At 34.6% G+C, this 20,634-nt stretch overlaps 2 protein-coding genes across 2 annotated transcripts; one reads left to right on the plus strand and one right to left on the minus strand.

Annotated features, from left to right (window-relative positions):
* Positions 1–1,722: 1,722 nt before the first annotated feature.
* LOC110784581 (floricaula/leafy homolog) lies at positions 1,723–9,996 on the plus strand. The gene is made up of 4 exons (XM_021989033.2): positions 1,723–2,223; positions 2,802–3,079; positions 3,733–4,202; positions 9,421–9,996. Exons 1-4 carry the CDS (start codon positions 1,925–1,927, stop codon positions 9,778–9,780), a joined length of 1,407 nt encoding a protein of 468 aa, XP_021844725.2. The 5' UTR covers positions 1,723–1,924; the 3' UTR covers positions 9,781–9,996.
* Positions 9,997–12,893: 2,897 nt separating this feature from the next.
* On the minus strand, positions 12,894–19,722 carry LOC110784605 (glycine--tRNA ligase, mitochondrial 1). The gene is made up of 9 exons (XM_021989054.2): positions 19,078–19,722; positions 18,254–18,636; positions 18,043–18,160; positions 17,504–17,698; positions 17,174–17,398; positions 16,957–17,016; positions 16,765–16,845; positions 16,014–16,419; positions 12,894–13,340 (listed from the first exon to the last, which is right to left on the minus strand). The coding sequence occupies exons 1-9, from the start codon at positions 19,612–19,614 to the stop codon at positions 13,108–13,110; spliced, it is 2,238 nt and encodes a 745-aa protein (XP_021844746.1). The 5' UTR covers positions 19,615–19,722; the 3' UTR covers positions 12,894–13,107.
* Between the last annotated feature and the right edge of the window lie 912 nt (positions 19,723–20,634).

The following is a 20,634-nucleotide window of genomic DNA, read 5'->3' on the forward strand; positions in this document are numbered from 1 at the left end:
TTTAACTAGTGGATAAATAAAAAGAGAACAGTTGAAGTAGTTGATGGATTGGAAGAAGAACTTGAGACATCGATACCCAAAATAGGAAAGAAAACCACAACGGATATTTCAACAATCACACTCATATTACTCGTTTCTCCCCACTTGCACCTCCCCCTAGGAAACCTATTTTTACTGTTAGCCCTGTTTATTGGACACCCAACGTCTAATCTATATTTGTTACGTTTTAAATGTTGAAACACTCGTTTTATTTTTTTATTTTTTTTTTTTTGATAAGGAAAGAAAAAACCAGGTTAGCCCCTTTGAAAGGGATAACCTAAAGCATCCTTGCGGATGATAAGGGAAAGGGAAGGATCAAAAGACGAAAACTACAGCGACATAGAAATACAAGAGCTTCCTTTTGCCGCCATAAAATCAGCCTCGTTTTATGGGTAGGAAAGGAGTACGAAATTTTCAATCGGGTGTACATAGACTTATACTCCTTCCGTATTTATTTAAGAGATACACTTGGTCAGACACGAGTATTAAGAAAAAGAATTGAATGAAATAAAATAATAAAGAAAATGGGGTTGGGTAGATATTTTAATAAATAAACATGCAAGTGAGGACCATGTCATTTTGGGGGGTGGGTGGTGGGGTGGGTTTATGAAATTATTTGTTTAATATGTTGGTGGATCATAAGGTAAATTAGATGTATTATTTAATTAGATGGTGGGGTTGATAAGTTACTAAAAATGGCAAGTGTATCTCTTAAATAAATACGGCCGAAAAAGGCAAGTGTATTTCTTGAATAAATACAGAGGGAGTACATGTTTGCGCACTTTGAATTATAATTTCGTACTCCTTTCCTAACCATAATTGGGGAACAAAGCTCTAAGCGAGTCTAGATAAGGCTATTTGTGTTATGTGAACCGGTCAGGTGAATTAAGTGGGTAAGGTTGGGTGAGTTAGGTTATCGAGTGGCCAGTGTCAGGTAAACCGTGGCGTGATAGATCCAAGTAGGTTGGGTTGAAAAAACTAAACCCACAACACACTAATGCCTAACCCTAGATATATTGTACTTGGATTGAATCGGATCAGAATAAAGCTTGACCCACGAGTCAAGTTTGACCATGCTCGACTCTGCCCAGTGACCATATCTACAACAACCACTATATAATTGTTTTACGTGTTACGAAGTTCAAGCCTTACATGTTCTCTTTGCCCTATTTTTTTTTATTATTTATTACTTATTCTTCTTAGAATCAAATTAGATGAGAAAAATTCAGACCAGAATAAACACACACATAAAATATTAAAATCAGACCAGACTAGAAACTAAAAAAATCATACTAGACTAGGGGTGCGTTCTCTTCACCTGAATTTCACTTAAATTATCATATTTTATTGGATGTGAACTTGTTTTATCTAATTTTATATATCTTATATTATCTTATCTGAACTTATTGACCTTTATTTTAGCTTATATTTCGTATGCATTATCTTATCTTATTAGGCCTAAAATAAGTGAAAATAACATAAACAGAACACAACATTATAAGTTTGTCACCATGGATGATGGGGTGGGACCAAATCAAATTTAGTAGCAAAATTAAAGTGTGTAGGCTTAGTTACAAAAAGGACAAGAAAGTTAGAAAGACATGTCCTATCCAGTATCCTATACCCTTATTTTCCGAATGTTTAGCTTTTATATCTAGCTAAAGCTAAAACCCAACCCAAATTAGCTATTTATATTCACATAAACAAATTCATTACCTCATCTAGACCAAACACAAACACAATATCCCACCTTCAAATTCCCTTTCATACCTTCCTTTTTGGGGTTTCTTTTCCTTTCTAGTACGGAGTAGTTACAAACATTTGTGAAAAAATAAACACTCCAAAAAGAAACCCTTAATTGTTGAATTGTGTGGAGTATATATAAATGGATCAAGACCCATTTACAGCAACCCTATTCAAGTGGGATTACCCACGAAGCAGCCTTGCGCCGGCTCCTCAGCCGTGCACGGCACAAGCACCGCCCCCGACGACACTTCCACCGTACTTTGCTCGAGGGATGTTAGGTGTACATGGTGTTGGAATGGGTATGGGTATGCAGGGAATTGCAATGGGAATGCCAGGAAGTGGTGGTGCTGCTGCTACTACTACTGCTGCTGCAGGAGGAGCAGGATCAAGTTCAGGTTCTGGTGGCTTGGAAGAGTTATTCCAAGCGTACGGAATAAGGTACTCAACTACATTATAATAGTCAAGTTTATGAATTTTGATAATTTATGAGTATTATTTTTTAATTTATTTTTTAGGAAAACATCGAGCTATAGTTTCATCAAGTCAATTTAAGTTCCACCAAGGTTTTATGCCTTTGGGGAACGACTTCTTACAAATACGTCCCATCTAGATATAGTAAGAGCCACAAATTAATGAAGCATAAACTCACTTTGATTGATGAAATCTCTACAAAAAAAACTCCAAATTAAATTTAAAAAAAAAAGTAAATATTTAATTGAGTATTTGTAGCTACATCTATATTTCAAATAGTTCACAAAAAGTGGTCTGAAATCATAATTTTATAGGTTGATTTTGAAAAGTCAATTAAAACTATTAATTTTTGGTGTATAATAAAGAATCATACACATAAATGATTTCGCGCATAATTTTACTCACTAAGCTCAAGAACTTTTGTACCCTAAATTTTTAATTTCATTTTCCCTTTCTTTTTCATTTGTTAATGAAGCATAAAGTTATTTGAATACTAGATCTTTTTCATTTGTTATAATAATGTTGTGGTGTTGTTCAATTAAAAGGTACTACACGGCGGCGAAAATAGCGGAGATGGGGTTCACGGTGAACACACTAGTGGACATGAAGGAGGAAGAGGTGGATGAGATGATGAACAGCCTCTCTCACCTCTTCCGTTGGGACCTTCTTGTTGGTGAGCGTTACGGCATTAAGTCCGCAATCCGTGCTGAGAGACGCCGTCTTGAGGAGCTTGAGGAGTCTCGCCGCCACCGTCACCACCACCAGAGCTTCTCAAATACGCCCGATTCGACCCACCACCCTCATGATGCCCTCTCTCAAGAAGGTACTCATCCCTCTTAACTACTCTCTCTATTTCTTATTGTTCTTTACGTTTGACTTTTTACAAATGACTAATTAACGTACATTGAGATTCCTCTATTTTTTTTTGTTTAAACAAGTCAAATTATTTTCTTTCCTTTCACTTTTATCAAAATTCTCATATTCGAAAATGAAAAAAAAATTAATGTCCCAATGAAAAAATGTGAAAGATATTAAATGATCCAATGAACTTAATTGGTTAAAATAATCATTGTACACAAATTTTGATAATATTTTGAACCACCAAAAAAAAAAACATTTGGAACAAAAACAAAAAGAAACAGAGTGAGTAGTATATAAAACACTAATTTCATTGCAAATTTAACACCAATTACACATTTACTTGTATGCAAAGTTTTACCAATTTCTTTCGTATGAGTGAAAATTGTTACTTTGTAAATAAATTCATTACATGCTATTATAAGTTCGGGGAGGGATTATAGACTAAATTAGTATCTTACGCTCTAAAATAAAATGATATTTGTTCCACTAAGATTCAACCCTATGTCGTTTCGATTCGTCTTTTTAAAAACACAAACCGATAATTGTGTAAAAGTTAATTAAGTCCATTTCCAAAATTGTTTGAATTTGATCACCTTTATACTGAACTGACTGCAGGGCTATCAGAGGAAGGAGTACATGAGAAAGAGGTGGTCGGAAGTGGTGGCGGAAACTGGGAAATGGTGGCACCACATCCTATTAATAATAACCAACATGATCATCAACAGAGAAAGAAACACAGGAAACAGCAGCATCTTCAAGCAAGGAACACAGTCCAAAATATGATGAGCTTATCAGCTGCTAATAGGAAATTTGTAGGGCACAACAACAACAACAATAATAGTAACATAGATGATGAAATGGAAGAAGAGGAAGTTGATGACGACGAGGATGGAGGCGGAGGTGGTGTTGGCGGTGTTACTGAGAGGCAAAGGGAGCATCCCTTCATCGTTACTGAGCCGGGAGAAGTAGCGCGGGGGAAGAAGAATGGGTTGGATTATTTGTTCCATTTGTATGAGCAATGCCGTGAATTTTTGCTACAAGTTCAGAACATTGCTAAGGAACGTGGTGAAAAATGCCCTACTAAGGTACTCCCTAACCTTTTAATTTATTCTTTAATTAATCAATCCTTTTTGGAGTATATTATTTCATTTATTTGTTCACCTTAATTAATCAACATGGTAATTACAATTATCTTAAATTGCATGTTTTTCTAATCTAACAATTCATTGGATTTGGTAATTATTTGATGTTAAAATAGGTGAAATTCGAATAAATATTAAAATTCTATGTACGGACTATGACACACTAACAATTTAAATTGATATGGATTTGATATTTAGAGAATATTCCTATGATAAAAGGCTAGATTATCAACATAAAGTCGTAGTATGCCAAACTAGGTGATCCCAAAACATAAAATGAAGTACTTTCAATTATAGGTTCGTTGAATTGGGTTGTCTTTTCACCACTTCTTTTTTTAATCAACGTAATAGAAAGTAGTACATGGCAATTTTTAGCCATCCCCCCCTACCCCTAAAAACATCACTTTTCATTTTGAAAGCCACTTGATAAATTCGGATTAATTTTGGTTATTCTAAATGCATTGATTATTAACTTACTAAATTTAGAAAGTCATTGTTTATTTTGTGGTACAATATGATGGTATATTTAGGATAAGTTATAAAATAGACCTTGAAATCAACATTCCCATTGCTCCACAAATCCGCATCATCATCAAGTTTCTCCCATCGTAATCATCTTTCTATTAATAGAACAAATTATAAAAAGCCGGTTGCGTTGTAAGACATAATAACCTGTTCTCTTTTGTTCTTCCTACATTTCTTTTGAAATTAAAAAGAACTAATTTATGTAAGTACTTGGCACTTGTCAGTTGATAACTTTAAACATATACGGAGGTGCAACTCAATTAAAGTCTCATTAGATAATAACCAGTGGCGAAACTACATTGGATCATGAGTAACCTGACACCCTAAATAAAACAAACATTATAAAAACTTGTTGTTTTTCCTGATTTTTTCTTCGCTTTACACTATAATTTTGCTAACAGACAATCCCCAATTTTAAAATCCAGTAATGAACCTAAAATTTAGTACTACTGAATTTACCGTGAAGAACCCTAACTGAATGATACGCACGTACGGATGAGTGTGTAGAGTACAATTAATTATGACATTTGCGGGGTAGAAAGGGAAATATCAAAGTCTGTTTTTGTTTTAACCAAAGTTAACAAACAAACCAATAGAAAGTGAAGTCCAAAAGGGAAGCATTGGGTATTGAAAGTGAAGATTCATTCACCTACTGACAGCTCGACAAGTGTTTAGTCAGAAAGTATGAAAACACCAAAACAACTTTGATTAAATTGTGGGGGATTCATCAGAAGAAGGTGTCAAGGCTTGGCTTTTGACAACTCATTCTCAATTTATAAAAGATATTTGCTAATCATCATCATCTAACTAAACATTAAACCATACATTTGTCTAATGTTAATAATAGGTTATATTTTAATGTATTATATTGAAAAGGTCATCAGGCCAACCATTACTCTCGTAATAATCTTACAAAAGTTCCACTTTGTCCAACTCCTTATTTAACTTTGAGCTTAACTCAAATCAATAAATGACTTAAAATTAAGTTATATAATTTTTGGAAAAACAGTTTTCTTCTATTTTCAGTTTTACATTGTTTGGTTTGCAAAGGAGTGTAAATACCTAGAAGTAAAATTGTTCTCCCAGTGATGGAAAACCATTTCCCCTTCAAAATGAAGGGGAAATTGTACAATCCTTCACTACTTGCTTTTGTTTTATTATTTTTCTTAGATGGAACCCAACCAGTGGCGTATCCATGATTTTGAAACAGGGTAGACACAAAAAGTACATTAAAAAAAAAAAAGATACAATGAAAATGACAATTTGCGGAGTACTAATTATAATGTTTACATGAAATTTATCAATTTCACCGTTTACTGTTATTTTATAAATTCTAAGATTTTAAAGATTATACAATACGGAGTATAAATGTATACGGAGTACTCTGTGTTATATAGAAAATAACAACAAAACTTTAACAATAAACGAAGTAAAAATTAAAAATCAAATATGACATGCAACCCCCGAAAAAAAAATGAATTTTAAATACTTGGCGAACTAAAAATAAGGTTTATATATTTAATCTGCAACAAAGACTCAGGAAGGAAAGATGTTGGAGTGGTTAGTGAGGAAATCTAGTAATGTTAATGTCTCCATTGGTCATGGATTCAACTCCTAGATTGAACAAATTCGTGTTTTTTTTTTCTTTTTTAAAATACTCAGCCTATTAGAATGATTTTTCAATTAAAAAACATAGTAGATCCGCCCCTGAACCCAATAAAAAAAAACTAATTTTGAAATTCTGTTTTTCATTGTAAATTGTTATACTTAGTAAAATTAAGTCATAATTCGTAGTCTCACCCTCTCACATATCAACGAATTCGGACACCCTCCTCGTTTGAAATTGATGACGCGATTGTTGCTCATGGATCTATGATTGAAGTACTCCATATTAATTGAACAACTTTTTTTAATTATTATTATAGAAATAGGACAACAAACAGAAAAGAGAGCACGTTATAGATCGAGTAGGAAAAAGATAAGAATGGTGTTATTGAATTGGTCTCGTAAATCCCAACAAAAAAAAAGGATGAGTAGTGAGATATGAGGCTGCAGGCCTAAACATGCTAAAACGCTACAGTGCTAACATCAATTCGTCGTTGTTCCTCTGATAATAGCGTTTGATTACTCATACTTGTACTACTGTACTACTCAAATCCCTACTGTCATAACTCATAACTCATAACTAATCAATTTATGATTGCAGCCTTCAATTTAACTTTAAACTACAGTACTTCAACTGTTTCTCTCTTACAAACTACGTAGTATTCTACTGTTTCATTCATTTTTTTTTAGTTGTACCTATATTGATTTGCAAGTTTCATAATATTTTGTATGAATGCTAATATATTAAAAGACGTTTGTGAGAAAGTATACAATGCTATGTGGCGATCTGCTCTTGCAATCGAACCCATGACCATATGATTTGAACACTAATAACTTGTGTATGCAATATTACATGTTATCTTTTGCAAACGAATACTCCTACATAAATAAACTTTATTTAATTAAATAGGAACTAGTCATAATTATTTATTTATTTTTTTGCGAAAAATGCATAGTTAAGATTATCTAAATAAAAACTCGGGACATAGCCCGAGTCCAAAACTAATTTTTAAATTAGGACAAATTGTTTTTTACCACTTAAAAAATCAAAAAACTGTTTTTTACCACCTGAAAAACTAAAACTTATATTTTACCACCTAAAAAAAGTTTAAAACTTGTTTTTTACCACCTGAAAATTGGAAAATGGATTAAAATGTTAGGGGGGCCACTACAATAACGGTAATATTTCTAATATATTCTCTTTTTCTACGATTTCATGTACTTAACTCTTTTATCTTCTCTCGTTTCCTAATTTTTCATTAATTCACTTAATTTTTCACCACTATTAATTCACAAAATTGACAAAAATTAATGGAAGTAAAGAGAGAAAGGTAAAAGACTTAAAGAAAGTCACATAGGGAGTGTAAAAAATGGAGGGAAATCGAATTAGGTAGCCATACATAAAGGTTTCATCTTTTTTTCAGTTACGGGTGGTAAAAAACAAGTTTAATTATTATTTTTAGGTGGTAAAATACAAGTTTTAATTTTATAGGTGATAAAAAATAATTTTTTAATTTTTATAGATGGTAAAAAATAATTTGTCCTTTAAATTAAACTAACTTCTGAGCCCGTTCAAAGAACAGGCGGTTATATAGTGGCTATTTAATCGCCCTCCTAAGTTTTAATGTTATTGAGTTTGTGATTTTAGTGAGAATATATATGATTTAAATAGATGGGAAATTTGAAGGTTTAAAAAATACATAAATTAAATAGTAAATTAATATTGAGTGTTAAAGGGGAAGATGGAGCTAGTGAAAGTTGTTGAGTGAATAAATTGAAAAATTGATTATGTATGGGGAAGATGAAGTGGAAGAAGCGGTTGGAGTTATAAAATACTTCCTCCATTCTTTATTAAATGACACAATTTTTTTGTCACGTTTGCCAATGCAATATTTCAACCATTAATACCTTTTATTATCAATGGTTAAAAATTATAAAAGTTTGATATTATAAATCTATAGGATGAGACGATTATAACAAGATCCCACATGACTATATTTTTTGTTAAGTATAAATCACAATTGATGGTCAAAGTATATTATATGAATAGGGCCAAAAGTACAATTTTGTCATTTAAAAAAGAATGGAGGAAGTAAAGCAAACAACAACAAATTTGGGAAATATAATAATAAAAAAAACTAAATTGATGGTGGAAAGATGAAATGACACGTGTCATCTAATCCAATGTGGTTTTATAGAAATTTTTGTGTAAGACCGTCTAACGGTTATACCATTTTTTTGGTACTAACTAAACTAATGTAAAACATAACTAAAAGTAATAAAATCACAACTAATTAAATAACAAAATAGTTAATGTATAAAGACAAATAATTAAATTTATCAGTCGAATAGTTATTATTTTTTAACAAACTTGTTATTAACTAAAACTCATAAAATCTTAACTAATTGATCTCATTACTTAACTAATCAGTTTCATTGTTTAACTAATTGGTTCAGCGGTTAACTAATTGGTTCGGTTGCATAACTAATTGGTTTTGTTGCCTAACTAATTGAATTTCAGACTTAACTAATTGGTTTCAGTGGACAGTGGTTAACTAATTAGTTAAAGTGCATAACTAATTGGTTCCAGTGCATAAAAGTGGTCTAACCGTTAGGCCGTCTTTTCTAAAAGTTTGTGTAAGATCGTCTTACGTGAAAGACCACTTTGATTGTTTAACTAATTGGTTCCATTTCTTAACTAATTAGTTTTAGTTCTTAACTTATTAGTTTCATTGTTTAACTAATTGATTTCATTTTTTAACTTATATGGCACTAAGGTGGTCTTTTGTGTAAGACCGCCTTACATGAAAGTTTGTAAATGTACATTCAGAGGGATTTCTATTTTATGGAATTCTCACAAGTAGTCCATTTGTAAGTGACTAGGTGTTGTTTAATTAACAGGTTCTATTTTATGCAAAATGCTGTTCTTTTTATTTTTGCTACTTGTATGCTGGTCTTTATGTATTTTGCTGTATTCAGATTAATCGACTGTTTGCCTGGAATTAACAAATTTCATAAAAAAAATACACAGGTAACAAACCAGGTATTCAGATTCGCAAAAAAATCAGGAGCAACATACATCAACAAACCGAAAATGAGGCACTATGTGCATTGCTATGCTCTGCACTGCCTAGACACGGAGACCTCGAATGCCCTGAGAAGAGCGTTCAAAGAGAGAGGAGAGAATGTAGGTGCCTGGAGACAGGCCTGTTACAAACCCCTTGTTGCAATAGCTGCACGCCAAGGATGGGATATTGATGCCATCTTCAGCTCTCACCCACGCCTCTCCATTTGGTATGTACCCACCAAGCTTCGCCAGCTTTGCCATGCTGAGCGCAGCGCAACCAACTCTGTCTCTGCTGCTGCTGGGTCCCACCATCTTCCTTTCTAGTTAATCTCACATGCTGATGCTGATGCTTCAATTTCTGCTACTTTTGTTGTAGAACATAGATCATGTATCGATGTATGGTTAAGAACTTGAACATCCTTCGATCTCCTTCATTCTGCCCACTTCTAGGTCTATCTCCCCTGAAAATGCTGAAAAACCTACTTGTGTTGCATGCATGATGAATTTTGTTTAATCATAAGCGGCATGTTTTGAATATCACACGCAAGAAGAAACCCAAGTGCTGTAGATGTAAAATCCATATCATAAGTAAGAAAGTATGTAGCCAAGATCAATTTGTTATATCCTGACAAAATGACAAAAAGCACCCGGATTCAATCTTCACTATTTGCGACTGATGCTCTTTTACATGCAAAAATGATGCACACAAATATAAAGATACAACTTCTATAAGCCTATCTGGCAGATGATTTCATATTTAATAGATGACCGATGTCTAATTCTGCCCATTTAGAGCATTAGCTCCAACACGACAAATTTTCATGTTCTTGTAAGTTTGGTGTTCACTGAAAATTTATTTCCTATTCAAACTATTGTTTTAGCGCGCAGAAGTGTTTTATGGACCGCATATATATATGAGCACCCACGACTATGCCTAAATAGATCATGTGTGGTCTTAGAGACGGACAAAGACAATTCTACGTAAATCGAACTCTATAAAAATAAAACCCAAACCCAACATAAGCAAAATCAAGACGAACTCGAATTGATTATGCCCGCTATAGCACGATCCAATGACCCCTTTGTGCATGTTTATCAAACACTAACATTTGGTGCTCAAGAGAGAGAATTGAATTAAAAAAAAAGGTAGAGAGATGAGAGAGAAATGTAAATAGAGAGTGAAACCATTTAAGAATTGATGTACATGAACGAAAAAGGCTAGGTGTACACATGGCGTATAAGAGCATCTTGCACCCCACCAATTACAATTTGCCACCTCACAAATCCCACTAAAAAAAGGAGCGATTTCCTTCAATATTGCATAAAGATTCAATAATTCCCAAAATACGTTACTTTCTAAGTTAATTCCCACCATACCGTCCACGTCAGCAAAATAGAAACGGTCTATTTTTTTTATAAAATTTACAGTAAACCGCTATCTCAAACAACGGTTTATAGGGCTAAACCGCTACCTGAAATAGCGGTTTATGTATTTAATGAACCGCTATTTCAGATAGTGGTTGAAATAACACACCAAAATCAAGTCAGGGGTTAGAGCGTTCTTATTGATTTCAAAATAACAAAAAAACACATCTCCCTTCCCTAGTTCCTCGTTGCTGTGGACAGCGCTGCCCCCACCCTGCCTCTCGGTCAATCGTCGGCCGACCAGTCACCCACCGACGTCGCGGCCAGACCACTCACCCACCGACGCTACTCGTCTGCCGCATAACCACCTGTTGCGGTGGCTGCAACCAGGTAAATCCCTAATTCTTTTTAAATTTTATTTATGTAATTAATTGTTTATTGAATGGAAAATTGATACAAGTATTAGGTTTTCGTTTGTTTAGGGTTTAGGGGTTTGCTCATAATTCTACACGGTTTAGGGTTTTGCAGACGCCATTGATGATGGTTGTTGAAGGTTTTGTTTGATGGTGTTATTATCAGATTACATGCGCAATATTTTTTTTTGCTTTTTGCTTTAAAATAAAACCATCTGAGATGGCGGTTCAATGTTGAACCGGGAAAAAAGAAATATTTTTCTTTCTCCCTTGCTGACGTGGACGATATGGTGGGAATTAACTTAGAAAGTAACGTATTTTGGGAATTATTGGTTCTATGCAATATTGAAGGAAATCGCTCTAAAAAAAAGAGGGGGAAAAGCTTTCTGAAAATTTTGTTTTGGGCGGCAAAAAATTTCAGCTATTTGCCCCTTTTGTTCACTTGAACGGGAATGTATTTGTGGTGAGCACCAAAGACTACTTCACCTCCATTTTACATCAGATGCTCTTTATTCTATGAAGGCTCATGGCTTTGGGAAATTTCTAAGATTGGTACATAGTTAGGTTGTTATCCTTATCTATATTATCCAGAAGCTTCTACACTGAGGCATTCTATTAGATTAGTGTAGAGGTGTGTATAAGAGTTCCAAAAGAGGTGGGAACTCTCTAGACTAGGAAGGCAAGGCCTATAAATATGCACTCCCTCTCATTTGTACATCTTTGACGCATTGTAAACATAACCCAAGCGATACACATAATTATGCAATTCATCATAAACAATTTTTTATGAGACTTGTCTCGGAGATTCACACAAAATGTTCTATTTCTGCTAGAGTAAACTCACGAACTCTAAGAAGATCTTGGCGTGGAGATATCTATAAACATAAAATTATGACATAAGAAATCTGATATACGAAAACATAGTAAGAAACCTAAATTGAAAAATATACATCATTCATTCACCCAGTTTCCTACTTGCTTGTACCTAAAAGATCCATTTTTACCCTTTCCCTATCTATTTTATTAATCGATTGCATTTCCATCAATATCAAGAGCACTAATAGTAAAACCAAAATGACCCTTATGCACATGGGGTGACAGGTTACTATTGGGTAGAATTGCATATACCACAAGCAACTATAAATGCTCGAAACAATTATGGTGTACGTCTCATAGATGAAATACGAGGTTTTGCAAGAGCTTTTCAAAACATCTCATACGAAATTCGTAATGGATTCTCAATTTAGGATTAAGGTATTGCACAAATTAGCCTAACCTGGAATAGTGTTGCAGTATGTGACTTCATAGGATTAATATATTTTAGTTGTAGGACAATCAATATTGTCTAATTGCCAAAAATATCTAAAGACATAATTCCTTCGTAATATTCAGTTAAATTAAGTTTAATTCAAAAGCATTCAGTTAAGTTCAATTCAGTTAAGATAATTTCAGTTCAACTCAAAAGAACAAAACCGAACACAATAATGTATTACTAAGAATATGAAAATCCTTCTTCATTCTGCTGACTTCTAAGGGTTCCTTGTCTATCTCCCTGGAAAATGCTGAATCCTACCCATTTGCATGCATTATGAGTTTTACTTTAATCATAAGCAGCATGTTTAAAATATTAGGACACAAGAAGAAACAGAAACAGAGGTGTTGAAGATGCAAAATCCATATCATTTGGTTATTCAGTAACTAAGAGAGTAGGTTGAATTTTAAAAAAGATAAACATATTGCGTTACAAATTGACTAGTTATCTGAGGTGAAAATTGGCCGTCAGCATTTCTTGTATCATGTGTTCTTGTACAGTTAACAAAAGCACCTCTTTCAATCTTCATATCCTTGAACAACTCCTTTTTTTACGCTATTCTTACTCATCTGCGGATACAGATGAATGAGTTGGGTATCTCCATTGCACATCTCCCCAGGTGCTCTGACCATCAGTCACCTCTTTAATAACAGATGAAACCTCATCAACCGGGACTCGAATCTGTTGCTTGCTGTCTCTCTCCCGAACTGTGACAGAGTCTATTGAGTCAACAGTGATGGCAAAGGGTACTCCAAGTTCATCAGTTCTTGCATAACGCTTGCCTATCGATGTGCCTGCAAAAGTAACATTGGTGGTCGGTAATTTATAACTACAAATGGAACTGTAGTCAAGCTACTGATCTCTTTACAAGCCAAAACGAGGCAGACAAAAAATCTGGCAGAGACTATCAATAGTTAACAGATGAAACTGAAAACTGAACTCACAGCTCTCTACCAGATTCCATGAAAAATACTACATACATGACAGACCAAGTTCAATATTGAAAACAATATCAAATGCCAAGCTATCTGAGAATATTCACATACTTATATGACAATGCTTTGACCATATCTCAAAAGCTCTCAAGGTCCTACAAATAGCTGAATAATTAATTAAACTCTTTGGTCCCACTAAATAATTAGGGTTAATGCATTTAGCGACAAATCAACAAGACAATATCACTACCCCAATGTAAACGATATCCAAGGTTCTACAGATTCTACAAAGGGCATACCTTTGTAGTCCTGTTGAAGTGAGATTATCATTTCTTGGAGGTTTCTTTTGTATCCCACAGAAAGGATCCGCCATTTAAGATTTAATCACCAGACCAAACAAGAAAATCACTACTTATCACTTTATTAGCACTGTGAGTGTGGACAAAGTATGTACCTTGAAATTTCAAGGACATATCAGAATATAAAGGGTTCAACTCATCTTGTTAATCAAGTAAAAAAAATGATAAAAGCATAAAACTATACGCACGCAAAAAAATACTAGTACGCTTTAGACTAATGCTAAAAGTTTCAAGCTCTCCTCTTTCTCTGCTCTTTGTTTCGTGTCTCAAAAGACCATTTCTACGGCCTTTAATCCATCAGCAATCATACTAGAAACAGCAAACTCACACCTTAAACTCCCTTTCGCTGCATCAATTATCTCACTCCTATACATGCCATTTTGGGCAACCACCGTTCTAGAACCAGCAAACCTTACTGGGAAAGCAATGGTAATTTCCAAACAGAGGGGGGGTAATGTTGGTTAAAGCCTTAAAGGTAGGCATCTTCTTTTGAAGTTTGGCTCTCAATCTCTCTTTGCTCCTTTGGATGCCTCCGGTATACATGTATAATATTCCATGATACCTAGCACTTCTATTTTTTAAGAAAAAAATTGACAGAGGGAAGGAAAGAAAGAAGAATAAGAGAGGGGAAACAATTATCAAAGGCCGGAATCTTCACATTTTTTCCTGGAAACCAATGGTAATGTTCTACCAAAAGAAATGGTTTGATAACACACCGCAAAACGAAAACAAAAAAACTTAAAGGTACTTCTCCCTTCACTCCTACTTAATTTACACTATTCACATACTCTACATTAAACATCGTGTGTGATATACACATAGAAAAACATAGTCGTGTTGGATCTTGTTAGATTTGTCTCAATGTCATTTTCAAAATATCAATTTTTTTATTTTCATATGTTCATAAGTAAAATTACTGCATCAGCAAAGGTGAAAGTAATTTTATAGATATAAAAGAACAAAAGTTGGCCTCACAAAAAGTGCTTCGACTCTTAAGGTCTTATTTTGACAAAATTTCCTTAATTAGATTTCCTCTTTATTTGATAGAATGACAAGCAAAATTTAGAACCAAGTTCCATCTTACGATAGTGAGCAGGATTAACTTCTCAAATACCCAAATAAAAAGTGAAAAGGACCCTAGAAGAAATTACGTAGTTTTATATATTTGCAATCTGAACAAGTTGGTCACACCCCTCACGCCTTAGTTCGACAAGCTGACTTCATGGAAGCCAGCACAAGTTGTCAACTCAGCATGACAAGGTAGACACACTAGAAAGTAGCATACTTCTGCGGCTAGCAGTGCATCTAATCAAGCATGCAACAGTTGTATAATCCATGCTATGCATAACTCTCCTTTCCAAAACCATTGGCCATACTTGACTTTTGAGGTCAACCTCGCAATTTCCAAACAATCAATTCCTATCAAGTGCAATTTGGCAATAATCACAACACTTGCCTCTTTGGGCCGTTATCAAATAATTGCTAAACTTGGCATGAGACCACTACTATTTTATTGTTTCACTCTCCTACAAACCAGTGAGGTTATTGTACTATTTTTTACTGTTTCTCTCCCCCACTGTCCCACAAGCAATTGAAGTACCACATTAACGGATTAACGGATTAACACCAATTGCACATTAAAATATCGCTTTCCATGTACTACTCACTTGATATCCTAAAACTACATGCTGTTATTTTAAAACGGGGGAAGTATAAATTGATGATCTTGTAAAAGGTTCTTTCAAAAAATATAAATAATTATTTTCACAACTTCCCATGTCACTGCTTTTGACAAATATATATATCCATTAGCCAACATAAGTGAGTTGTAACCAATAAAAATAACAAATGACCTATTATTTCAGTTGATTCATCAAGCAGTTCTTACGCATGGGATAAAATTTTCATTTTTAGATTATAAAAACTTCAACGGAATATACAAATACATATAGTGGCTCATCTCCCTATTTTTTGGTTGAAGGAAGTTCAAATTTACTCATGAAGTATAGTTCATGCATGTGATGAAATCCCTTCTCAAAGTAAAGAACTTCCATGCTCATACAAACACAAATACTGACTCATGTCATTTTTCTTTTTCCAGTACAAAGAAAGTCATCTTAGGAAATCACAAAATTAGTCGCCAGAGCTAGTCAATGAAGGATGATAAGCGTACCTGTAGTGTCAATCTTATGCGAGATACCAGCCGCAGCCAATGACTTAACAATCTGTCCAGCGACTTTCTCATAATCCTGATTTTGAACCAGAGGAAACACAGTGCATTTTATTGGAGCCACAAGAGGGGGGAAACGGAAGACGTTCAATTGCTCATCTCCGGCTTTGCTTGCCCTGGTGTAAAAAGAATGCTCGTACAAACAGTATATGATTCGCCCAATACCAAAAGATGGCTCAATAACTGATGGCGTAAAAACCCTTTGATGTTCCTTCTTCTTCTCCTTCTTGATCGTTACCATCTTGTTGGTTATTGTCACATTTTTCTCAAGAGTGCACACCTTGAATTCCACTTCACCCTTAGACTCCAAGTTGGCCTTCATATCCATGGCGTCTTTTTCATCCATGGCCTGCATAAAAACAACACCAAAGCAAATAAGAAAATCATTAACATTCAACTAAAAGGGTCTATTGGTTTCAAACTTATTTTAACTTATTTTGACTTATTTCAGAAAAATAAGTTCAGATAAGTTCATATAGCAAAATAAGTTCAGCTGTTCAGATAAGTTAAGTTTTTCCGGCAAAAGTGAGTTTTTTCCAGACAATTTAACACACAAATAAGTTATTTTCAACAAAATTACGTTTAAACAAAATAAGTTCAAGTTCAGGTCAAATTCAGGTGAACCAAACATAGTGAAGTAACCAGTAATATAGTCTCACTGAAGCATAGTATAAATGGAATCTTAAGCAATTACCTCCAATGCTTCAACCACCATCTTCTGGTTCCCCTTAAATGCAAGGCCAAGCTCCCTTTTAACTGGAGTAATAGTAACTTTCTGAAAGTATATCATATACATACATCAGCAAAGTTGGCCATGACCACATGCTCTAGGACCAGAGGTGAAAAAAGAAGAAAGGTTATAAGGAAGATAGGAAAGTGGTAATACCTCTACTTCTATTGGTTCTGCGTATTTCTCATGAGCCACAAGAGCTACGCCACTTTTATCCTAAACAAGGTTAGAACGTTGTAAGTCCATGGACTTCATTGGCATCTTTTGTTTAAAGTTAACATAAAATAATATTATTATCATCAAACAAAAAGGATGTGTACTAACTGCATAACGTTAGCATTTGAAAAACAAATAATTGTTACCAAACTTTTACCGTGTGAGCATGCAAATCATATGCAGATCTGTCAGCAATGCCAACACACTCAATCCAACCATATGAGCATTCAATCTCAGCATCCCAACAATCAGCAGCATAGTGAGCCATCTCCTTTGAAAGATGCTGACGGAATCGCAACTTTTCTTTGTCAATACCAAGGCTGGTGAGGAAGATGTACACCCTACCAATGAAATAACCCAGAGTTTCATTGTTGACAGTGCCCTGTATAATAGGAACACAAAACATCAGCAAAAATTAATGAGATTACTCAGAGTGCTTAAGAGGAACTATAAGGAGAAAGGACATAGAACATCAATATAATCTAACCTTGCTAACTGCTTCACCGAGGGCCATTTTCTTTGCAGACTGCCCAGACTCCTGTAACTCCCTCGGAAACATCAAAAACTCCAAACTTGCAACATCAGGAAATTTTTTATGAGACTTGTCCTGGGGATCCACAAAATGTTCTATTTCTGCTAGAGTAAACTCACGAACTCTAAGAAGACCTTGGCGTGGAGATATCTATATACATAAAATTATGACATGAGAATTCTGATATAGGAAAACATCATAAGAAACATGAATTGAAAAATATGCATCATTCATTCACTAAGTTGCCTGTCAACAGACCCATGTTTACCCTTTCCCTGTCTGATTAATTATTAATCGATTGCATTTCCATCAATATCAAGAGCACTAATAATGTAGTGTTGGAAAGAATTGCATATGTATGTCTCAGAGATGAAATACGAGGTTTTGCAAGAGCTTTTCAAAACACAGCACACCAGACTTAATCTACCCGACCACAAATCAGCATGTCAGAATAGCTGAAATTTATTCACAGAAACACAGTGAAGATTACAGACCTCATTTCTAAAGGCTTGACCAATTTGGGCAGCAGCAAAAGGAAGCTTATTTCCATTATAATAGTACAGGTCCTTGAAGTTCACAAAAATACCTTGTGCGGTCTCTGGCCGCATAAACCTACAAGCAACGGCATGAAAGCAAGGCAAGATAACAAAAAGCAGGGGTAGACAAATTCAGCCAATATATGATTTGAGGAAATTGCAAACTTACCCAGGGCTTACACCAGAGGGACCTATCGAGGTCTGAAACATCAAATTAAAGGGATACGGATCAGAAAGCTCATTTTTGGTCTCAGGTGCAGTTATGCCATATTCCTTTATCTTTGCACCCAATTCCTCGGGAGAGAGACCATCCAACACAGCCAAAACATGCTCAAATTCTTCTCTTTTTTTGGCAGGTAAACTGAGATCCTTCTCAAGTACCTCCTTGCAGAAATCCTTGATCAAGTGGTCTGCACGGTAACATGTGCCGGTCTTTTCATCCTTGACCATAAGGTCAGTAAACTTATCCACGTGTCCTGAGGCTTTTAGTACAACTTCCGGCGTCACACATGGGCAATCAACTTCCAACATGTTTTCTTGCATGACAAAATGCTGGTGATGCACAATATTTAAAAAAAAATCAGATCTTTAATACAGGTCCATATTAAGTTTTTGAGCCTAAGATTCATCATCTTAAAGTTTCTTAGAACATGTAAAATCACCATAATCCAAAATCCAAAATCCAAAATTCTCAGTAAGCTACGGAACAAAAGTCATATGCTTTGAATATGCTTTGATATTAAGCTAGTAAAGTAGAGAATTGGACATTAATATGGAAAAATGCTCATTGACAATACATGCAATCAATCAAATGTTTCATGTTTCAAATATTCGACACCAAATTTCACATGAATCAAATATTCGACACCAAATTTCACATGAATTTTCACTCAACATATGTATAACCAAATCACAACGCCTAAACAATCAAATCAATCGAATAGATCATCAGAATTACGCAATTTATCACTAATTCAAAAAGTATATCAGTACCTGACGCCAATAGGCAAGAACGTTCTGCTTAACAGCACAACCAGGAGGACCATAATCATAAAGACCAGCAACACCACCATAGATCTTAAACGAAGGAACGTAAAACAATTTCCTTTCCAGCGTATTAATCACGCCTTGTCGAAATGCCTCCCTACTTTCACCGCCATTACTCTTCAAAATCGCCTGAAGCTGCTCCTCAATCGAAGACTTCTCCAATTTCAGGCCCTTGAGAGCTTCAACGGCGGCGTTGACGGAAGCCTTATCGGCGGCGGAAGATCCCTTGAGCTCCCTCACGGCGGTTGCTTGGGCGTCGACGGCGGCTTGCTTCTCAGCTAGGGATTGCCGGAGTGAGATTTCAGTGGAATCCATAGATGACGGAGGTTGAAGATTGGTGGCGGAGGTACGGAGGTGAGAAATGAAGATTAGGGGTTTTGAGGAGAGAGAAAGGGGTTTAAAAGAAGGGTGTGGTTTTGGAAGTGGATGAAGTAGTGAGCCCACTCTTCTGTAAATATTCCCTAGTATCAATCGATGATACATGAAAATATGAAATGCTGTTTTACGTTTCGTGACCTTATCTATCACTTTAGATCCACTTCTTTGTCCTCTATAATTTTTCAACTAAATGGTGTTTTAGGTTTCGTGACCTTATCTATCACTTTAGATCCACTTCTATCTCTTCTTTGTCCTTTATAATTTTTCAACAAAAGATTTTGCGCACACAAGGTATATAATAAATTTAGTGTACACTAAGATAACTTTTATGTGCAGTTTTATGTAACTTTAACCTAGTTGATTTTAAATATATTTTTTTTATTAAAATGAAAAATTTATCACTAAAAAATAGATAATTTTTACATATATGAAGGTAACTTTTAAGCATTTTGAGTCAACTTTTACTCCGGTGTACAATATTTATTGTACACCACTTGTAAATAAGAATTTATGATTTTTCAACTAGTATGTGCCCGTGTTAATACACGAGATATATATAAATATATAAAGTTGATAAAGTAATATAAAAAACAAAATCTTTACCTATAAACATTAAATTAAATCTGCAGATGTCTTGTTGCAAATAATAATAAGTACTGAGTAAAAAAATTAATCTCGTCTTAGTTTTCCATTCTCTGCATATATGGTTTAAGCAAGTGACTTAGGCTCAGATAATATCCAGATCATAACTGATCTGTACAGATCATGTCCAGATCATGTTCAAATCTGCAAAGATCTTGTCTACATAGAACCGATCCTTACAGAACCAATATGTTCATATCAAAACCTATTTGTACAGATCATATCCAGATCAGAATCGATATGTCCAAATTATAATTGGTCTAGATATCGACTCTGTACAGATTATGTTCAGTTCAGAATTGATCTGCAAAGATCATGTCCATATCAGAATTGATTTGTACAGATTATGACCAGATCAGAACCGGTCAGTACAGGTCATTACCAGATCATGTTGATATAAGAACTGAACTGTACAGACCATAACTAATTGGAACTGATCTGTACAGATCATGTCCAGATCAGAACTAATCTATACATATCATG

The sequence above is a fragment of the Spinacia oleracea genome, chromosome 5, assembly GCF_020520425.1.
Source record: "Spinacia oleracea cultivar Varoflay chromosome 5, BTI_SOV_V1, whole genome shotgun sequence".
Lineage (NCBI taxonomy): Eukaryota > Viridiplantae > Streptophyta > Magnoliopsida > Caryophyllales > Amaranthaceae > Spinacia > Spinacia oleracea.

Bases quoted from the DNA above. Each gene is read 5' to 3' on its own strand.
- LOC110784605 (XM_021989054.2), bottom strand. From the start codon at position 19,614: ATGTATCATCGATTGATACTAGGGAATATTTACAGAAGAGTGGGCTCA. The intron at 18,637-19,077 runs GTACTGATATAC...GTGCATCACCAG, and splicing joins TTCTTGCCTATTGGCGTCAG to CATTTTGTCATGCAAGAAAA. The intron at 18,161-18,253 runs GTAAGTTTGCAA...CGTTGCTTGTAG, and splicing joins CCCTCTGGTGTAAGCCCTGG to GTTTATGCGGCCAGAGACCG.
- LOC110784581 (XM_021989033.2), top strand. From the start codon at position 1,925: ATGGATCAAGACCCATTTACAGCAACCCTATTCAAGTGGGATTACCCA. The intron at 3,080-3,732 runs GTACTCATCCCT...AACTGACTGCAG, and splicing joins TGATGCCCTCTCTCAAGAAG to GGCTATCAGAGGAAGGAGTA. The intron at 4,203-9,420 runs GTACTCCCTAAC...AAAAATACACAG, and splicing joins GTGAAAAATGCCCTACTAAG to GTAACAAACCAGGTATTCAG.